At 39.9% G+C, this 17,232-nt stretch overlaps 1 protein-coding gene across 1 annotated transcript in view; it reads right to left on the bottom strand.

The window, feature by feature from the left end:
- mib2 (MIB E3 ubiquitin protein ligase 2) overlaps positions 1-17,232 on the bottom strand; it is a 75,755-nt gene that overhangs the window by 11,350 nt on the left and 47,173 nt on the right. Inside the window, 11 exon segments of the mRNA XM_082187439.1 lie at positions 1,080-1,145; positions 1,253-1,355; positions 1,357-1,438; positions 1,691-1,797; positions 1,799-1,873; positions 3,358-3,582; positions 4,561-4,687; positions 11,147-11,301; positions 14,118-14,274; positions 15,666-15,814; positions 16,984-17,117. Coding sequence (XP_082043565.1) covers positions 1,080-1,145; positions 1,253-1,355; positions 1,357-1,438; positions 1,691-1,797; positions 1,799-1,873; positions 3,358-3,582; positions 4,561-4,687; positions 11,147-11,301; positions 14,118-14,274; positions 15,666-15,814; positions 16,984-17,117 — 1,380 coding nt within the window.

Below are 17,232 nucleotides of genomic sequence, written 5' to 3'. Positions count from 1 at the left end.
CACAGCAGCTGATCACAACACGGCTGCTCAAAAGGACATTATTAAAGGAGAAGTTCACTTTTGAAAAAACTTTTGCTGATAATTTACTCACCCCCATGTCATCCAAGATGTCCATGTCTTTCTTTCTTCAGTCGAAAAGAAATTAAGGTTTTTGATGAAAACATTCCAGGATTTTTCCACATATTATGGATTCCATTGGGACCCAAACGGTTCAAGGTCCAAATGACAGTTTCATTGCCGCTTCAAAGGGCTTTAAACGATACCAGACGATGAATAAGGGTCTTATCTAGCGAAACGATCGGTCATTTCAAAAATAAAATAAAAAGTTGACGTTTTATAAGCACAAATGTTCGCCTTGCTCTGTTCTGTGATGCGCGTTCGTGACGTCACGTAATACGCAATTACGTTGAAAAGGTCAAGTTTGATGTGTTTACAAATGTGCGGAAGGAGGACCATATAAACATTTTAAAATGTATTTGTGTCAGTTTATCGTTTAAAATGCCCATTTCGTGTGCGCATCCTGAGTGTTTTAATATTAAAAAGCCAAAAAGAACATTTTCTTCAATTTTTCAAGCGTGACCTTTTCAACGTAATTGCGTATTACGTGACGTCACGAACGCGCATCACAGAACAGAGCAAGCCGAACATTTGTGCTTATAAAACGTCAACTTTTTATTTTATTTTTGAAATGACCGATCGTTTCGCTAGATAAGACCCTTATTCATCGTCTGGTATCGTTTAAAGCCCTTTGAAGCGGCAATGAAACTGTCATTTGGACCTTGAACCGTTTGGGTCCCAATGGAATCCATAATATGTGAAAAAATCCTGGAATGTTTTCATCAAAAACTTAATTTCTTTTCGACTGAGAAAGAAAGACATGGACATCTTGGATGACATGGGGGTGAGTAAATTATCAGCAAAAGTTTTTTAAAAGTGAACTTCTCCTTTAACTGCTAATGTTATTTATTTCTAATGTTTACAATTTGGAAAAGAGGCCACAGATGGAATGCAAATGTACTGAAAAACATTTCAAATCTTAGCATAAAATATCATCATCATTGAAATGTAAAAGCACTTACCCTGTCTGATTTTCTTTGTTATTGTCACCTGGCAGCGGATGCACTTCTTCATTCTGTGAGCACATTCTGAGGAGACACGACCCGACAGAAGTTTGCATAAATGTGTGGGATTCAGTGATAAGAAACAGCAACTCTCTGTGTGTGTGTGTGTGTGTGTGTATGTATAAACTCACCCTCACACGCGACGCTGTGTTGGCAGGGAGAGAACAGCACTAGCAGCGCGAGCTCAGAGCAGATCAGGCACTCGCTGGGACCCGTCACACTCGGCACCGCCAGGGTTGGTCATGGTGTTGGGCGTAGTGTGAACCCGCCGGAGACTGGCACTGCTGGTGCCCGTGCCACACGTGACGGCCTGCAGTCTGAACACACACGCACACACACACACATCACGTCAAAAAATCACATAGATCCCTCAGTTAGTAAACACCACACACTGACCCACACACACAGTGTTGGAACGGTGTCGTGTAAGCACCCCCTAAGTTAATAACTAATGATCTTTACAACGGAAGTGAATCAATCAAAACTAACTTTAGCTGGACAATATCTTTATTCTACAATCTATATTGTTAAAAGCACTATATAAATGAAGGTGACTTGACTTGACACACACCTGTGTTTCTCTGGCAAAGCTCCTGATGAGAGTTTGTACGCTGCTGTCCGTCACCAGGTCCAGTGGGCTTTTCCCTTTATGATTGGCATAATTAATATCGGCTCCCCTCCTGTGCCAAGAAGCAAGCGATGGCATGACCGACGTTCAGCTCCGTGTTTCCCATCAGCCCTGAGCTACACAACTACAGGCACAGAGCGGAGGAATAAACACACTGTACACACACACACACACACACACACACACACACACACACACAACACACACACACACACACACACACACACACACACACACACACACACTGGAAACAGGCTGCTCTGGTGTGTGGAGCATCAAAGGTTTCTCTTTACAATCTGTTTTTACAGTGTTGAGATTTGTAGCCAATCACAGGACATGCACATGAAGGCAATGACCAATCAGAGGTGTTTAAGTTAGTCAGAATCTGAGTTTGTTTGTGCCATTCATAATTAGAATAAGTGTTTATTTTTCATGCAGCTGAGTGCAAAGTTTCAGGAGTGACAAATGTATTAAAATGTGGGATTGAATTTGAAATTGCGTTGTTTGACAACAGACGAGACAAAAAATTTAAGTCTCGCAGTTTAAGTGCAATAGAACCTGCCACTAGTTCTGTTCCTGTCATGCGTTTCTGTTTCTTTCTTTTACTAACTTGCCATTTAGATTTTTTTTAATGCAATGTTTTCTTAACTGAACAATATTTGAAGACTACATGCTGTTTTAATGTATTATTTTAATGTATTATATTAATGCTTACTTGGTCAGCTTCGGCTGTATAAATTGTGCCGAAGATTTTCGACACTATATAAATAGTCAATAGACTTTGACTATTTACTTATCATTAATAGCAATTAAAAACTAGAATGTACATTTCCTGAAGAAAATGTGAGTGGGTGCTTGCTAGGGTAAGGTTAGCCAATTTTTAGCAAGATGCTAACACAATTCGGAGAGCGTATTTCAACGAAAAACGCCGTTTTCAAATGTATCCGATTAATGTAGACGTAGCCTCAGTATAGACGGAAGGTCAAAACCGAGAAAAATATGTTTTCTAACGAAGATTGAAACGCTTTGATTAAACATGACTAATAAACACACGACTGCCTTATTCTGTGTCAGAAGCTCATCATCTCACAGAAGGAGGAGCTCAACTGTCGTTATGAAGTGAGTTTGGAGTAAATGCATGTTATTAAATGTTGTCTGTTGTTGGACAAGAGGTTCATAAATGCTTCTCATGTTTTGGAAAGATGTTTGACGTGTGTTGTTTTTTCAAATGCACGTTATAAGTGACTGAAACTCGCAGTGCTTTCAGATAGAGCAGCGTTTACAGAGCCGTACATCAATGACAAACTGCTCATAACAATCACAGCATTTGTGATTTCATAATCGCAATAAGCCAAATCGGTTTAAGTGTGATTACATGTAAATTGCAATTAATCATGCAGCCCTATTCCACACTACAATGCGAAAAAGGCGTTTTCAAATTTATCCACTTTAGACAGCGTTTTCAAAAAGGTTTGTTTTCATTATTAAAAAACGCTGTCTCAGTGTAGACGGAAGGCAAAAAACGGAGAAAAATAAGCGTTTTCAAACAAAACCGTGTTTAGTGTGTCCGAGGCCTGAGGTGCGGTCCCTGTGAGCGGCTCATCTTACCCTGCTGTACAGTGCGGCTCCCTCTCCCTCTGCACTGCTCATGACTGTGCTCAGCTGCTGTCGACTCAGAGCCGTGTGCATCGCCGTGTCCCCGTCCTCGTCCTCCGCGTTCACGTCTGCGCCCTCCGTCACCAGCAGAGCCACCAGGGCCATGTGACCCTGAGTCACGCACAACTGCAGCGCCGTCTGGTTACGGTTGTTGCGGATGTTGATGTCACAGCGACCCTTCAAAACAAGAGTCACATATACACTGCCGGTCAATACATCTGTTTCTCTCATAATCAGGTTTTTTATGATGCACTTTTATGATGGACAGATGCACTTTTATGATGGACAGATGCACTTTTATGATGAATAGATGCACTTTTATGATGATAGATGCACTTTTATGATGAATAGATGCACTTTTATGATGGATAGATGCACTTTTATGATGAATAGATGCACTTTTATGATGAATAGATGCACTTATGATGGACAGATGCACTTTTATGATGAATAGATGCACTTTTATAATGAATAGATGCACTTTTATAATGATAGATGCACTTTTAAGATGGAGAGATGCACTTTTATAATGATAGATGCACTTTTAAGATGGAGAGATGCACTTTTATAATGATAGATGCACTTTTATGATGGATAGATGCACTTTTATGATGAATAGATGCACTTTTATGATGAATAGATGCACTTATGATGGACAGATGCACTTTTATGATGAATAGATGCACTTTTATAATGAATAGATGCACTTTTATAATGATAGATGCACTTTTAAGATGGAGAGATGCACTTTTATAATGATAGATGCACTTTTAAGATGGAGAGATGCACTTTTATAATGATAGATGCACTTTTATGATGATAGGTGCACTTTTATGATGGATGGATAGATGCACTTTTATGATGGATAGATGCACTTTTATGATGGATAGATGCACTTTTATGATGGATCAATGCACTTTTATGATGGATAGATGCACTTTTATGAGCTTCAAAACAGAAACGGCAATCCACGGCCATTATAAAGTTTGGAAGAGCCAGGACATTTTTTAATATACCTCTGATTGTATTCGTCTGAAAGAGGAAAGTCATATACACCTAGGATGACTTGAGGGTAAATCATGGGCTAACTAACTATAGTTTTGGGTGAACAATCCCTTTAAATTTGGGAATGAGGAACAGCGTAATCTCTCACACCTCTTTGAGGAGGATCTCGGCCACATCCCGGTGGTTGTTCAGAGCGGAGAGATGAAGAGCGGAGAATCCATCATCCTTCTTCACGTCAGCCAGCTGTCGCGCTCTAGCCAAGATCATCTCCGTTGCGCTGGAGGAACACACACACACACACACACAGGGTCAGAATCCAGCGCTATTAGCACTCGCTCAGAGGATCGTAGAAGCTTAGACGCCACATTTTACATTTAAATCTGTTTTCAGACACCAGGAACACCGGCTCAGGATCTTCTATCAGTCTGTTGGGGTTTACAAGGTCAATAAAGTTCAATTTGTTAACATTAGCGAACATGAACTAACACTGAACAATATTTCTAAAGCATTTATTAATATTATTTAATGTCAATTTCAACATTTACTAATGCATGATTAAAATCAAAAGTCAATGTTATTGAAATCACCTGAACTAACAATGAACAGCTGTATTTGTTATTAACTAATGTTAAAAAAGATTAATAAACACGAAAACAAATGTACAGTCAAATAAAAAATTATTCAGACGCCAGATATAATTTGATATACTAGTGTGTGCCGGACACTATAGTTCATTTATGTAAGTGAGGAGAGCAAAATAAAGTAAACTGTGACCTATTATACCCAAAAATTCTTCATACAGTGAAATGTATAAAACTTTGGGAGCAAAAACTATTCAGACACTTTGAGCTGATCATGTTTTGCTGAAGTGTTTTGTCTTTAATTGCTAATGCTCTTTTTACACACAGACTGAACAAAATGAAGCATTGCTTGGTGATTGGTTGAGCTAAACTGGTATTATCTAATTGTGTAGTTAAATTTAACAGCTGACAGATATTCAACATAATTCATGTGTGAGACAGTCTAACAGAAGGACGGACAAAACCAGTCAAATATCAACTGAGTTCTGCTCATATTTTATTACCATTTTCTAAACTATAGCGAATAAACTGTGATTGTGAGAAATGTTGAAGCTTCCTGAATAAATTATGGTTTGACAGTATATTGCTTATTGTTATTGAATGGATTAACTAATGTTAACTGATGGGACCTTATTGTAAAGTGTTACAATGTATTGTATAGTGTTAACGACTGGCTGACTGTACATTATGCTTTTCATTACATTTACTAAATAATTAAATATACAAACATTAACTATTAATCTGAATGTAAATTATTTCGATGGTCACTTTAGACATTCTACTGACTATAAGTAACTTAGCAACTACATGTCAACTTATTCTACTAACCCGAACCTAATGATCTACTAATACTCTAACGAGAGCTAGTTGACGTTTTGCAGCATCACTTGTACGTAAGCAGAATGTCTAAAGTGGACCACTGAAATGTAACCTGATTTCATTATAAGAGAAGTAGAGCAGAATGTGACATGAAACTAGAACAGTTACGTAGGGAATCTATCCAAGGACAACAGTCAATTATACAGTTTAGCGTCATGTACTTAAAAGAGGGTGTTTGGAAGGTCAAAAAACAAAACTCCAGCTCCTCCTGTGTGTGTGAGTGTGTGTGTGTGTGTGAGAGTGTGTGTGAGTGTGTGTGAGAGAGAGAGAGAGAGAGAGAGAGAGAGAGAGAGAGAGAGAGAGAGAGAGAGAGAGAAGAGAGAGAGAGAGAGAGAGAGAGAGAGAGAGAGAGAGAGAGAGTGAGTGTGTGTGTGTGTGTGTGTGTGTGTGTGTGTGTGTGTGTGTGTGTGTGTGTGTGTGTGTGTGTGTGTGTGTGTGTGTGTGTGTGTGTGTGTGTGTGTGTGTGTGTGTGTGTGGAAACGCATCTGCTCCCAGGTGTCAGTCAGTCTAATTGGCTGCCATGTCACCAGTCTGCTCTTACTGACCTTGATTCCTAACAAAACACACACACAAACACTCACTCACACACACACACACACACACACACACACACACACACACACACACACACACACACACACACACACACACACACACACACACACACACACACACACACACACACACACACACACACACAAACACTCACTCACACACGCACACTCACTCACTCTCACTCGCTCACTCACTCTCTCGCACACTCCCCTCGCACACAAAACACAATCAACTGCATTTGTATAACCTCAAAAGAAGAGAAGATTCTCTCAGACTGTGCCTTAAACATTCCTATCACCCTTCAGATCAGACACATTATTACTGTATATTCTCTAAGACTCTCTGCTGTGTCACTCGAATGAGTCTCTAAACAGAGCAAATGTCTGTGCGATGATCAAACACAAGATCAAATCGAACTCGTCATACAAAAATGTGCTTAATGAATCAATCAATCAATCAATCAATCAATCAATCAATCAATCAATCAATCACATGAGACCAGCAAGAGAACAGTGTTAAACACATCTTTGATCAAAATGCAAGATTAAGTTCATAAAGTGTTTGTAAAATTGCTACATATACATATATATATATTGTAGACCATAATATTCCTATGTCCCATAGTACTTTGTGCAAAATGTGGCCAAGACTTCTAGTCAGATATTGCTAATAATCACAAATAATCCAACCAATGTTGGATGAGGGGAGCGTTTGGGAAACTTGCTGGAAAACAATCATCATATTTACAATCCTGCACTAATGCGCAGATAATACATCTTAAAGCTACTTTAATACAACAAGAAATTAATCAGTGTTAATTTCCTCCTGTGATATTTAATATAATTTAATTTAATCCAAAATACACCGGAGAATCTTTAGGAACTACTAAAGAACACAACACTTCTAAACAAAAACTCTTACCCTAAACTGAAACCTGAATCTGATTGGTTCTTAGAAATGTTGTTCCTGGACCAACAAGGCTCCAGATCCAGGAACATGCCCTACTTGTGTAAATCACGTTAAGTGTGACTAGATGAGTGCGTGCGAGGGAGTGTGTCCCTGTGGCTGTTCGGGTCAACTGTGTCGCTGTTATGAAAGAATCACACCGGAGGAAACGTGTACAAGCCTGCGTGTGCGTGTTTACCAGCAAGTGTGGCTGGAAGAGCATGTTCTGGATTAGGAAACATCTCCAATCTGACTCACTCAAGACGTCATATGCCATGTATTTGTCAAGAGTATCAAAGGCAAACTTTGCTGACTTTTCTCATGCTCAAACAGCAACACTAAAGTACGATTTCAGGCACTGTAATTTGCTCTGGCCCCCTTCCTGTTCGCCGGAGTGATGAGATACTTAGTAGACTGTCCTCACTCAACGGCTGGCTGTCTAAGTGGTGTCCGCAAAATAATATAGGGCTCATAGACAACTGGAAAAGTTTTTGGGGCAGACATGGAAAAAAAGGGAAAAAAAATCTTCTGGGGGGTGTTTGACTCGAGGTCATGGTGCAAAGGACCCTAGGTTGATTTAACTCTGAACCATCCCTTTAAGCTGGCTGTTATTAAAACTCTTATTTAAAAAATGCAATTTGATCCTAAAGAACCAGTTAATTACAGACCAATCTTAAATCTCCCTTTCCTGTCAAAAAATCCTAGAAAAAGCAGTATCCTCACAACTATGTTCCTTTTTTAGAATGGATTTTTAGAAGGATTTCCAGTCAGGATTTAGACCGTACCACAGTACTGAGACTGCTCTCGTAAGAGTTACAAATTATTTTCTCTTATCATCTGATCATGGTTGTATCTCTCTATTAGTGGATCTAAGTGCTACATTTGATGCTACTGACCAGAATATTCTTTTGAATAGACCTGAAAATTATGTTGGCATTAGTTGAATTGCATTCATGGTTCAAGTCATACTTATCTGACCAGTATCAATTTGTAGCAGTAAATGAAGAGGTGTCATATCGATCACAAGTTCAGTATGGCGTACCTCAGGGCTCAGTACTAGGACCATTGCTGTTCACTCTGTACATGCTACCATTGGGAGATATAATTAGGAAGCATGGCATTAGCTTTCACTGTTACGCTGATGATAGTCAGCTCTATATTTCTTCGCACCCTGACAAAATATACCAATTCACAAAATTAACGGAATGCACAGCAAATCTAGGAATTTCCTACTACTTCATTCCCAACCTCTGCATGTAATAACCTTGAATACTGTCTCTCACTTGATGGCTTCTCTGTCAAGTATATGTTCTCGGTTAGGAACCTGGGTGTGCTCTTTGATACCAATCTTTCACTTTAAAGCCACATTTCTAGCATCTGTAAAACTGCATTCTTTCATCTTAAATATATATCTAAATTACGACATATGCTGTCAATGAAAAATGCGGAACAGTTAGTTCATGCGTTCATGACCTCAAGGCTAGATTATTGTAATGCTCTACTGGGTGGTTGCCCTGCACGCTTAATAAACAAACTACAGCTGGTCCAAAACACAGCAGCTCGAGTTCTTACCAGAACCAGGAAGTATGACCATATTAGCACGGTTCGGTCAACACTGCATTGGCTCCCTGTTAAACATTGTATACATTTTTAAATCATGCTAATTACTAACAAAGCACTAAATGGTTTAGCTCCGCAGTACTTGAGCGAGCTCTTAACGCATTATAGTCCGTCATGTCTATTGCGATCTCAAAATTCATCCCAATTGATACTGCAGGCAGTGGATCCTTTTCCTATTTAGCACCTAAACTCTGAAACAGCCTTCCTAGCCTTGTTCGGGAAGCAGACACACTCTGTTTAAATCTAGACTAAAAACACATCTCTTAACCTGGCATACACATAACACATTATCACATGCATTTAAAAGATTTGTTAAGCTGGATGAGTTAGGCTAGGTCAACCGGAACCGGGAACACTTCCTATAACACCTGATGTACTTGTTACATCGTAAGAAGAATGGCATCCAGGCTAATATTAGTCTCTCTGTTTATCCTGAGGTTACCGTAGTCAGCTGAATCCGGCCCGTATCCAGATCTGATGGTGGACCTGCACCTAGACACGACCACAACACAGCCCTGAATGTCAGAAGAGACCGTGTTAACTAGACTCTCCCCTTTGAAGGCCTCGTCACACGACAGCCATCGGCACAGATCCTCCGCATAGACCCTATGGCCAGCTTCGGCTCCATACCGGCATGATGGATCTGATCTTCAAGCAAAAGGAACTGGATGAATATTTGAATGCTTCCGATCCTGATCTGAATTCTGACTTGTGATGCAGTCTGAATCATAATGACACCATGTTCGTTCGTTGGCCAGAGGAGAACTGGCTCCCCGACTGAGCCTGGTTTCACCCAAGGTTTTTGTCTCCGTTTGGGTTCCTTGCCATTGTCGCCTCTGGCTTGCTTAGTTGGGGATACTTTATATGTAAAGCAATAAGGTACGAGAGGCTGTGCTGTATTGTGAATAAGTCACGGCTGAAGGGCGTTATTCGGCTCGACGTGAAGCGGAGTCAGCCGTGACTTATTCACGATACAGCACTAGCCTCTCGTACCTTATTGCTTTTATAAAACGGTTACCACAAAATGCAAATATTAAAGCCAAAAAAAAAAAAAATGTTTCAATGCAACTTTCATGAAGTAAAATCACTAAAAGTCTTCCTTTCACTGGAAAAAATAGTCCCTGACCGTGAACAGCAATAGAAGTTACATTATTTCACCTTTAGATGGCGGCAAAGACTGACTTAGTGAGTGAGTCTGTCAGTAGAGAAGACTTTTATATTGAAAGGACTGATTGTGAACACGGAGAAGCAAGACACAACTGACGAATGATTAGCGTGTCATGGCACGGCAAAACACCATAACTGTTAAAAGGACAAGATATCGATTTTATTACGAATATACTACAGACCTGAAGGAAGATGCTAGGCCTATATCCACTATAAATGCAGGTACACTCACTTACTCGATCTCTTACAATACTCTATAAGCTTCAATTAACAACATTAATGAGAACATAGCCTATGTTTAAGTTGCTAAGAGTGGTTGCTAGGGGTGTTGTGTAGTGACATGAAACACAGCTATTGACCAATCAGAATCAAGGACTGGAACTAACAGTTTTATAATCAACAATATTCCTGATCAGACTGTACTGACACTATTGGATGAGTACTGAATTGACCTGGATGATGACATCCCTGCTTTCTGCAGAACTGCTTTATAGAGGAAATTAACTAATTTAATAATTGATGATCTTTACAATGGAACTGAATCAACACTGAACTGACTTCAGTTGAATAATGATGCTATTTTCTTTTAGGGCTGTTGTGCATCGATAATGAACTCTGTTTGCATCAATGAATCATGATTTTCCTGTTATCACTGTAAAACTGCATTGAAACAATCTGTATTGTATAAAGAGCTATATAAATAAAGGTGACTTGACTTGACTTAAAGAAAGAAGAACATGGAAAAAAACATCATAGGTCTTCTTTAAATATTGATTTGAGTAAATTAAGTCATCATGCGAGAAGAATAAGCACATTTGAGAGACATGTAACTAGCACAATTATGCAGGAAAATTCAGTCAAATACAAAGTTTAGTGTTATTATGTAAAAACATCTGACGAGCAGAACGTGGCTGAACAGTTATGATTCCACAGTGATGTGTACTAAAGGAGGAACAGCGACTCTGGGACAGGAGAGGATGGACACTCACAGTTTGTTGCCCTTCAGAGCAGCGTGGTGCAGCAGGTTAAAACCGCGGTTGTTCTGCTGGGTGAAATCGATGTTGGGCACCACAGTCAGAATCTCAATGATGCTTCTGAAGTCTTTAGCAATGGCGTCATGTAAGGGTGTATCTCCATATGAATCCTGACAACAGAACAGGAAAAAAAAAAAATCACTTAAAGGGGACATATCATGAAAATCTGACTTTCTCCGTGTGTCAGTGCTATAATCGGTGCTTCTACCAACACAGAAAACGTGAAAAGTGAAACCCAGTAACTTTGTTCTGGTGAGTCTTTCTCTGCAAGCATGTCTAAAATAATCCAATCAGATTTCGCTCCCGTTCTGACGTATGAAGAGGATCTTATTATAATATTACCGGCCCTTAATTTGCACGTTTACACACACCAGCCGACATTTGGTTTCACAAGCGACAACAGAGACCAGTTCTAACGCGATGGCAGAAGATCCAGCAAAGCCTGAAACTGTTGTGTGGTTGAGCACAGACAAGCACTGAACACTATTGACCAGAACATGTCACCGCTGTCTTATAAACACCTCAGGAACTGTGGACACTCGATGATGAGATGATCAATGTAACTCCACAACAACTACAGAAATGTCTCCACTAACATTCAGAAACTCTTCCTGAGTCTCTCCGTAAGGCTGCACTCGCTACTGGTTATTCTGGGATTTGACTAAAATTTGCATTTGTTATTGCCGGAGTATCTGAAGCTAGTGTAAAGGATGGTCCGTCTTCTGAACGGGGGCGGAGCAGAGACTCATTTGCATTTAAAGGGACACACACATAAAAGGCACGATTTTGCTCACACCCGAAAAGGGGCAACTTTGACAAACTATAATAAATGATCTGGTATTTTGAGCTGAAATTTTACAGACACATTCTGGGAACACCAGATATTTATAATACATCTTGTGAAAAGGGGCATAATGTGTCACCTTTAAATCATGACGTTAGTCATATGTTAAAGGGATACGCCACCCTTGTCGGCAGCAATAGCCTCGTGGGCAGCGCACTGACATATTTCGCCTTTGTGCTTCGGGCGACCCGAGTTTGAGTCCCGGCTCATGGACCTTTTCCGATCCCATCCCCTATACACTATCCTATCATAATAAAGGCAAAAATTCCAAAAAATATATTTTTTTAGAAGGGATACGCCACTGTAAACAACTGTAAACAACCCATAACAGCTAACTTACTGTTGGGCTGGCTAATGATGTGCCAAAGTTGTTCAGCTTGATGAGATCTATAAGTACATGAAGTTTGGTTACTGTGGATGAAAAGGCAAAACGTCCCTTTAGCAGGTCTTAGGCCCTAATTCCACTGTTAACCCACCCTTAAAGGGTAACTAAACCCTAAACCAACTTTTTTTAGTTAATGATCTGTAAGAATGGGGCTTTATTAGTGCTGTTCGTTGATTCAAGTAACTTTTTTGACATTTGGGTATAAAGTGTTTTAATTGTACAATATATGGTGTAAAAACGTCTGAGTGCTGCCCTCTTAAGGTTGAACGGTGGCTACTGCAGTTGAATTTTCCTATTGGATGTTTGCGGTGGCAGGTGATGTAAGCAGGTTCCAGCTCACCACGCCCCTGGTACGAGCTAGCGTAGATTTATCTGTATTGTACAGTGGTCAGGAGGGTACGTAGGTGTAGTGTTGCTGGTTGCAACAGCACTGCTGGACTGCATAGCTTTCCAGCAGACTTGGAAATTAGGCGCCAGTGTTTGCATGCACTTGGCCTGGAAGACCATGAGTGTGAAACCTGCATTTTACGCGGGATTGCTTCTCCAACGCAATAGAGGTGGAAATGGCCTTCTCCACACAGCTCGCGCTGAAAAGTGACACAGTGTCAAACGCTGCTCCTCCTGCATGGACTCCACCACCGCAGCGGCGTCTTGATGTGAGTGATCATATATATTTTAATCACAATTTATGGTTATGCTAAAGTTAATCCTCTGGGGTCGACAAACGTGTCGGCGCATTTTGCTGGATTTTTTCACATAGCGGCAAAATATGAATATGCCTATAGAGAGCGCGCGCTATTGACATCAACTCGATAAAACTCATCAGATGCATGTACTTTACGTCGTCTTGCGACCCTGTGAGTCACTCTCCATTTTAGAGTCTGACAGCAGGTCTCAGGTGCACGCCCCCCCGCTCACGGTTCGTCCCCTCTATCTCCGCTGGGGTCTGCCCACTTTTCTAGCATTTTTCAAATATTGCCAGTGAGTGGAGTCAGGCTCTGACCAGGGGTTTAGTTACCCTTTAAACCTGTCCACACCACTGAACCTATCCTAACCGTACCAGCATCAGACCTCAATAGCAGCACAAGTGTTTGCAATACAACATCGACACAATGAGTTTATTGTACCTAACAATTGTTATTTTTGATGCAAGTATATAGTAGTGACAGTCTTACTTATACACACCTATCATTTTGCTTCAGAAGACACTGATTCATTTTTCTCATGATGGCTGTGCACTTACTGATTCGTCAACCCATATTCACTCGCATTATCTGGACTCACAGTGATGGATTATTTTGTCACTCTTGTGACAAATTTTGTGGACTCTTGTGCTTGTATTCAAATCAAATATTTTATATCATAGGTTATACTGAAGAAGTTTAAAATTGAAATTTGATTAATACAAATATTAAATAATAACTGTAATTAAATAAAAACCGCATCAACAACATGTCACTGGAGGCCTCTTGCCCCAAATCTGCACATCAACATAAAACAATCATTCTAAAGTTCACAAATCCCCCATTAACAAACATACATACAAATAATATCCAACTAATATTTTAATATCCAAAAAACAAACAAAAAAACACTGCTTCCAACAAAATAAATAACTACACCAGTTAAACTCAAACCAGATAACTAATCCAGATGTTTAATGTTCATGTCCCCGTGAGACGGTTGGTATGTCTGACCTGAAGGTTGACGTCAGCCGAGTGCTCCGTCAGCACTCTCACCACGTCCGTGAAGCCTTTATTAACCGCGATGTGCAGCGCCGTACACATGGAGTTATTCAGCAGGTTCACAGCGGCTCCTTTACTGAGCAGCAAACGTGCAATCTCTGCCTGGTTCCTGCACACACACAAACAAGAGCACATGTCAGAGACACACAGACAAGAGCACATGTCAGAGACACACAGACAAGAGCACATGTCAGAGACACACAGAGAGAGCACATGTCAGAGACACACAGACAAGAGCACATGTCAGAGACACACAGAGAGAGCACATGTCAGAGACACACAGACAAGAGCACATGTCAGAGACACACAGAGAGAGCACATGTCAGAGACACACAGACAAGAGCACATGTCAGAGACACACAGACAAGAGCACATGTCAGAGACACACAGACAAGAGCACATGTCAGAGACACACAGACAAGAGCACATGTCAGAGACACACAGACAAGAGCACATGTCAGAGACACACAGACGAGGTATAGGGAAACACTGCATGAGATAAACAAGACCAAGCATACTATAAAACACCCCTCAAAAAGGTAAATGTTCTACTGTAAAATACTATGTAAGTCGATGTCTGCCGTCAACTGTCTGGTTACCCACATTCTTCTAAATATCTTCTTTTGTGTTCAACATTTAGTGAGTAAATGATGACAGAATTTTCCTTTTGGGTGAACTTTGCCTTTAAGGCAACATATGTTATATAATACAGACATATTTCTACAGTGATATTTAACATGTCTGTAATATTGCTGCGGAAATATTCGGGGGTTATCCATTGTCTGTTGTAGTAATTCTTTAATGCTTTTACATTTTTAAATGTCATTTTAATATAGGGTGAGGAGAACAATGTCATCTCATTTACCCAGTGTTTGAAACTGCTTATGCGTTCATACAGCAAACCTTTCACTGGTCGTTTACAGTTTAATAGAAATTACGCACATCATTTGTGCAAACATCATGGGGTGCAATAATAGTTTTTTTGTACACCGTTTACTTTCTTTGATTAACAGTTTTGTCGAATAATTTATAACATTTAAATAAACTAATGAAGATGGAGAATGGGAGCTCTAGTGTATCTGTGCTTAGGTTCCGCTTTCTTCTCGGTGCTGTCAAAATAAAAGTCTTGCATACTGTCAAAATAAAAGTCCCACAGAGTGTCAAATTAAAAGACACATTGGCCAAACAGAGAAATTATCGGCCAATGCGGATAATTAAAAAACTCCCAAATATCGGCCTTGGTGATATAACGGTTGACCACTACCATACACATTAATCAGACTACAGTTAGCTTAGCCCTGGTGTGGTGCGTTTTCTGAGAAAGACAGAGATGACGCTTGTATTTAATCCTTCAAATAATCAATTACGGTGAAGACTGCAGCTCGACTACTCAAAGAAACCCTTCCTGTAGCACGGTTATGTCAGTGTCTCTAGAGCATGCCTTCATGTTAATGGGTCAAATACAGTTTACTGAGGGCATGAACAAGCATTGGCGCTCACCCGAACGCTGTGTAGTGTAGCGCTGCGTCTCCGTCCTCATCTTTAGCTTCGATGCTGCTGTTAGCCTGAAGCAGGACCTTCACCACCTCCACATGCCCCTGATGGGCAGCAACCTGCAGAGCGGTCTTACCCTGGTTCTTTATATCCACCTGGACACAGTCACACACAGGCGTCAGTAAAACACTTCTGCAAAGACTTGACCCATCGACCGACCAATCGACCTACTTCACATCCATGCTCAACGGAATCAGAGAGATAGAGAGAAAACAGACAATACCGGTCAAAAGTTTGGAATAATGTTTTTTTTTTTAAAGGAATCATTTATTCCTGTGATCGAAGATGAATTTTCAGCATGATTTATTTTAAATAGAAATCTTTTGTAACATTATAACAGTCTTTACTGTCACTTTTCATTGATTTAATGTGCCCTTGCTGAATACAATTTTTTTTTAACATTTTTATCTTTCTTACACTATCATACAAATGTTTCCAAATATAAATGTTTCTTGAGCAACAAATCATCATATAAGACTGATTTCTGAAGGATCATCTGGCACTAAAGACTGGAGTAATGATGCTGAAAATTCAGCTTTGATCACAGGAATATATTTCACTTTACTATATATTCACATAGAAAACATGTTTTAAATTGTAATAATATTTCACTATTATTAATGTATTTTTGATCAAATAAATGCAGACTTGAGGAGCAGAAGAGACTCTTCCAAAAACATTAAAGAAATGTTGTACTCTAGTAGTTAATTGTCAAACTAATAATTGTGATTAGCCATTTAATTGTTTTGTCTTTTTTTTTTAAACTTGGAATCATTGAAAAAATACTTTAAAATTATAATAAATATACCTTTATAATTTACTTTAATGCTGTAAAAATGTATATTTATATAATTAATAATTTACATTTACATTTATTCATTTAGCTGACGCTTTTTATCCAAAGCGACTTACAATTGCTATATATGTCAGAGGTCGCACGCCTCTGGAGCAACTAGGGGTTAAGTGTCTTGCTCAGGGACACATTGGTGTCTCACAGTGGATTCGAACCCGGGTCTCTCACACCAAAGGCATGTGTCTTATCCATTGCGCCACTACCACCCCATAGTTTCCAATAATACTATAACATGTACTTTTATTATACTATAACTGTAAGTGTTTCCTGCAAACACAGATAAACATCTAAGTCTGTCTCTAGTGTGTTTATAAAAGGAAAGGCTGCAACCCTTTGTACAGACAGATCCAGAAATAACTTAAAACGACCAGAGATTTTCTACTAAATTCTCTCAGGCTGTGAGGCACTGACCTTGTCAGGGTATTTTTGCACCATTTCGCGGACTTTAACGGCGCTCCCGTGCGCCGCCTCGATAACCAGCCGTCCCGGATGATCCTGCTCCGTCGACTGAGACAGCAGCTTCTCCAGGACGGAAATAACCGTACCTGAATGACGGAGAGGGAAATAATTAAACACTGCGTTCAGAAAGGTTTCCATGAGCCCAAGTGTCACTGTCCCACAGTTCAAAACCAGTCACAGAATGAGTCAAAATGTCACCAT

The sequence above is a fragment of the Leuciscus leuciscus genome (assembly GCF_965113295.1).
Source record: "Leuciscus leuciscus genome assembly, chromosome: 13".
Lineage (NCBI taxonomy): Eukaryota > Metazoa > Chordata > Actinopteri > Cypriniformes > Leuciscidae > Leuciscus > Leuciscus leuciscus.
The sequence above is the reverse complement of the archived record's forward strand: the minus strand, read 5'-3'. Positions and strand labels throughout refer to the sequence as shown.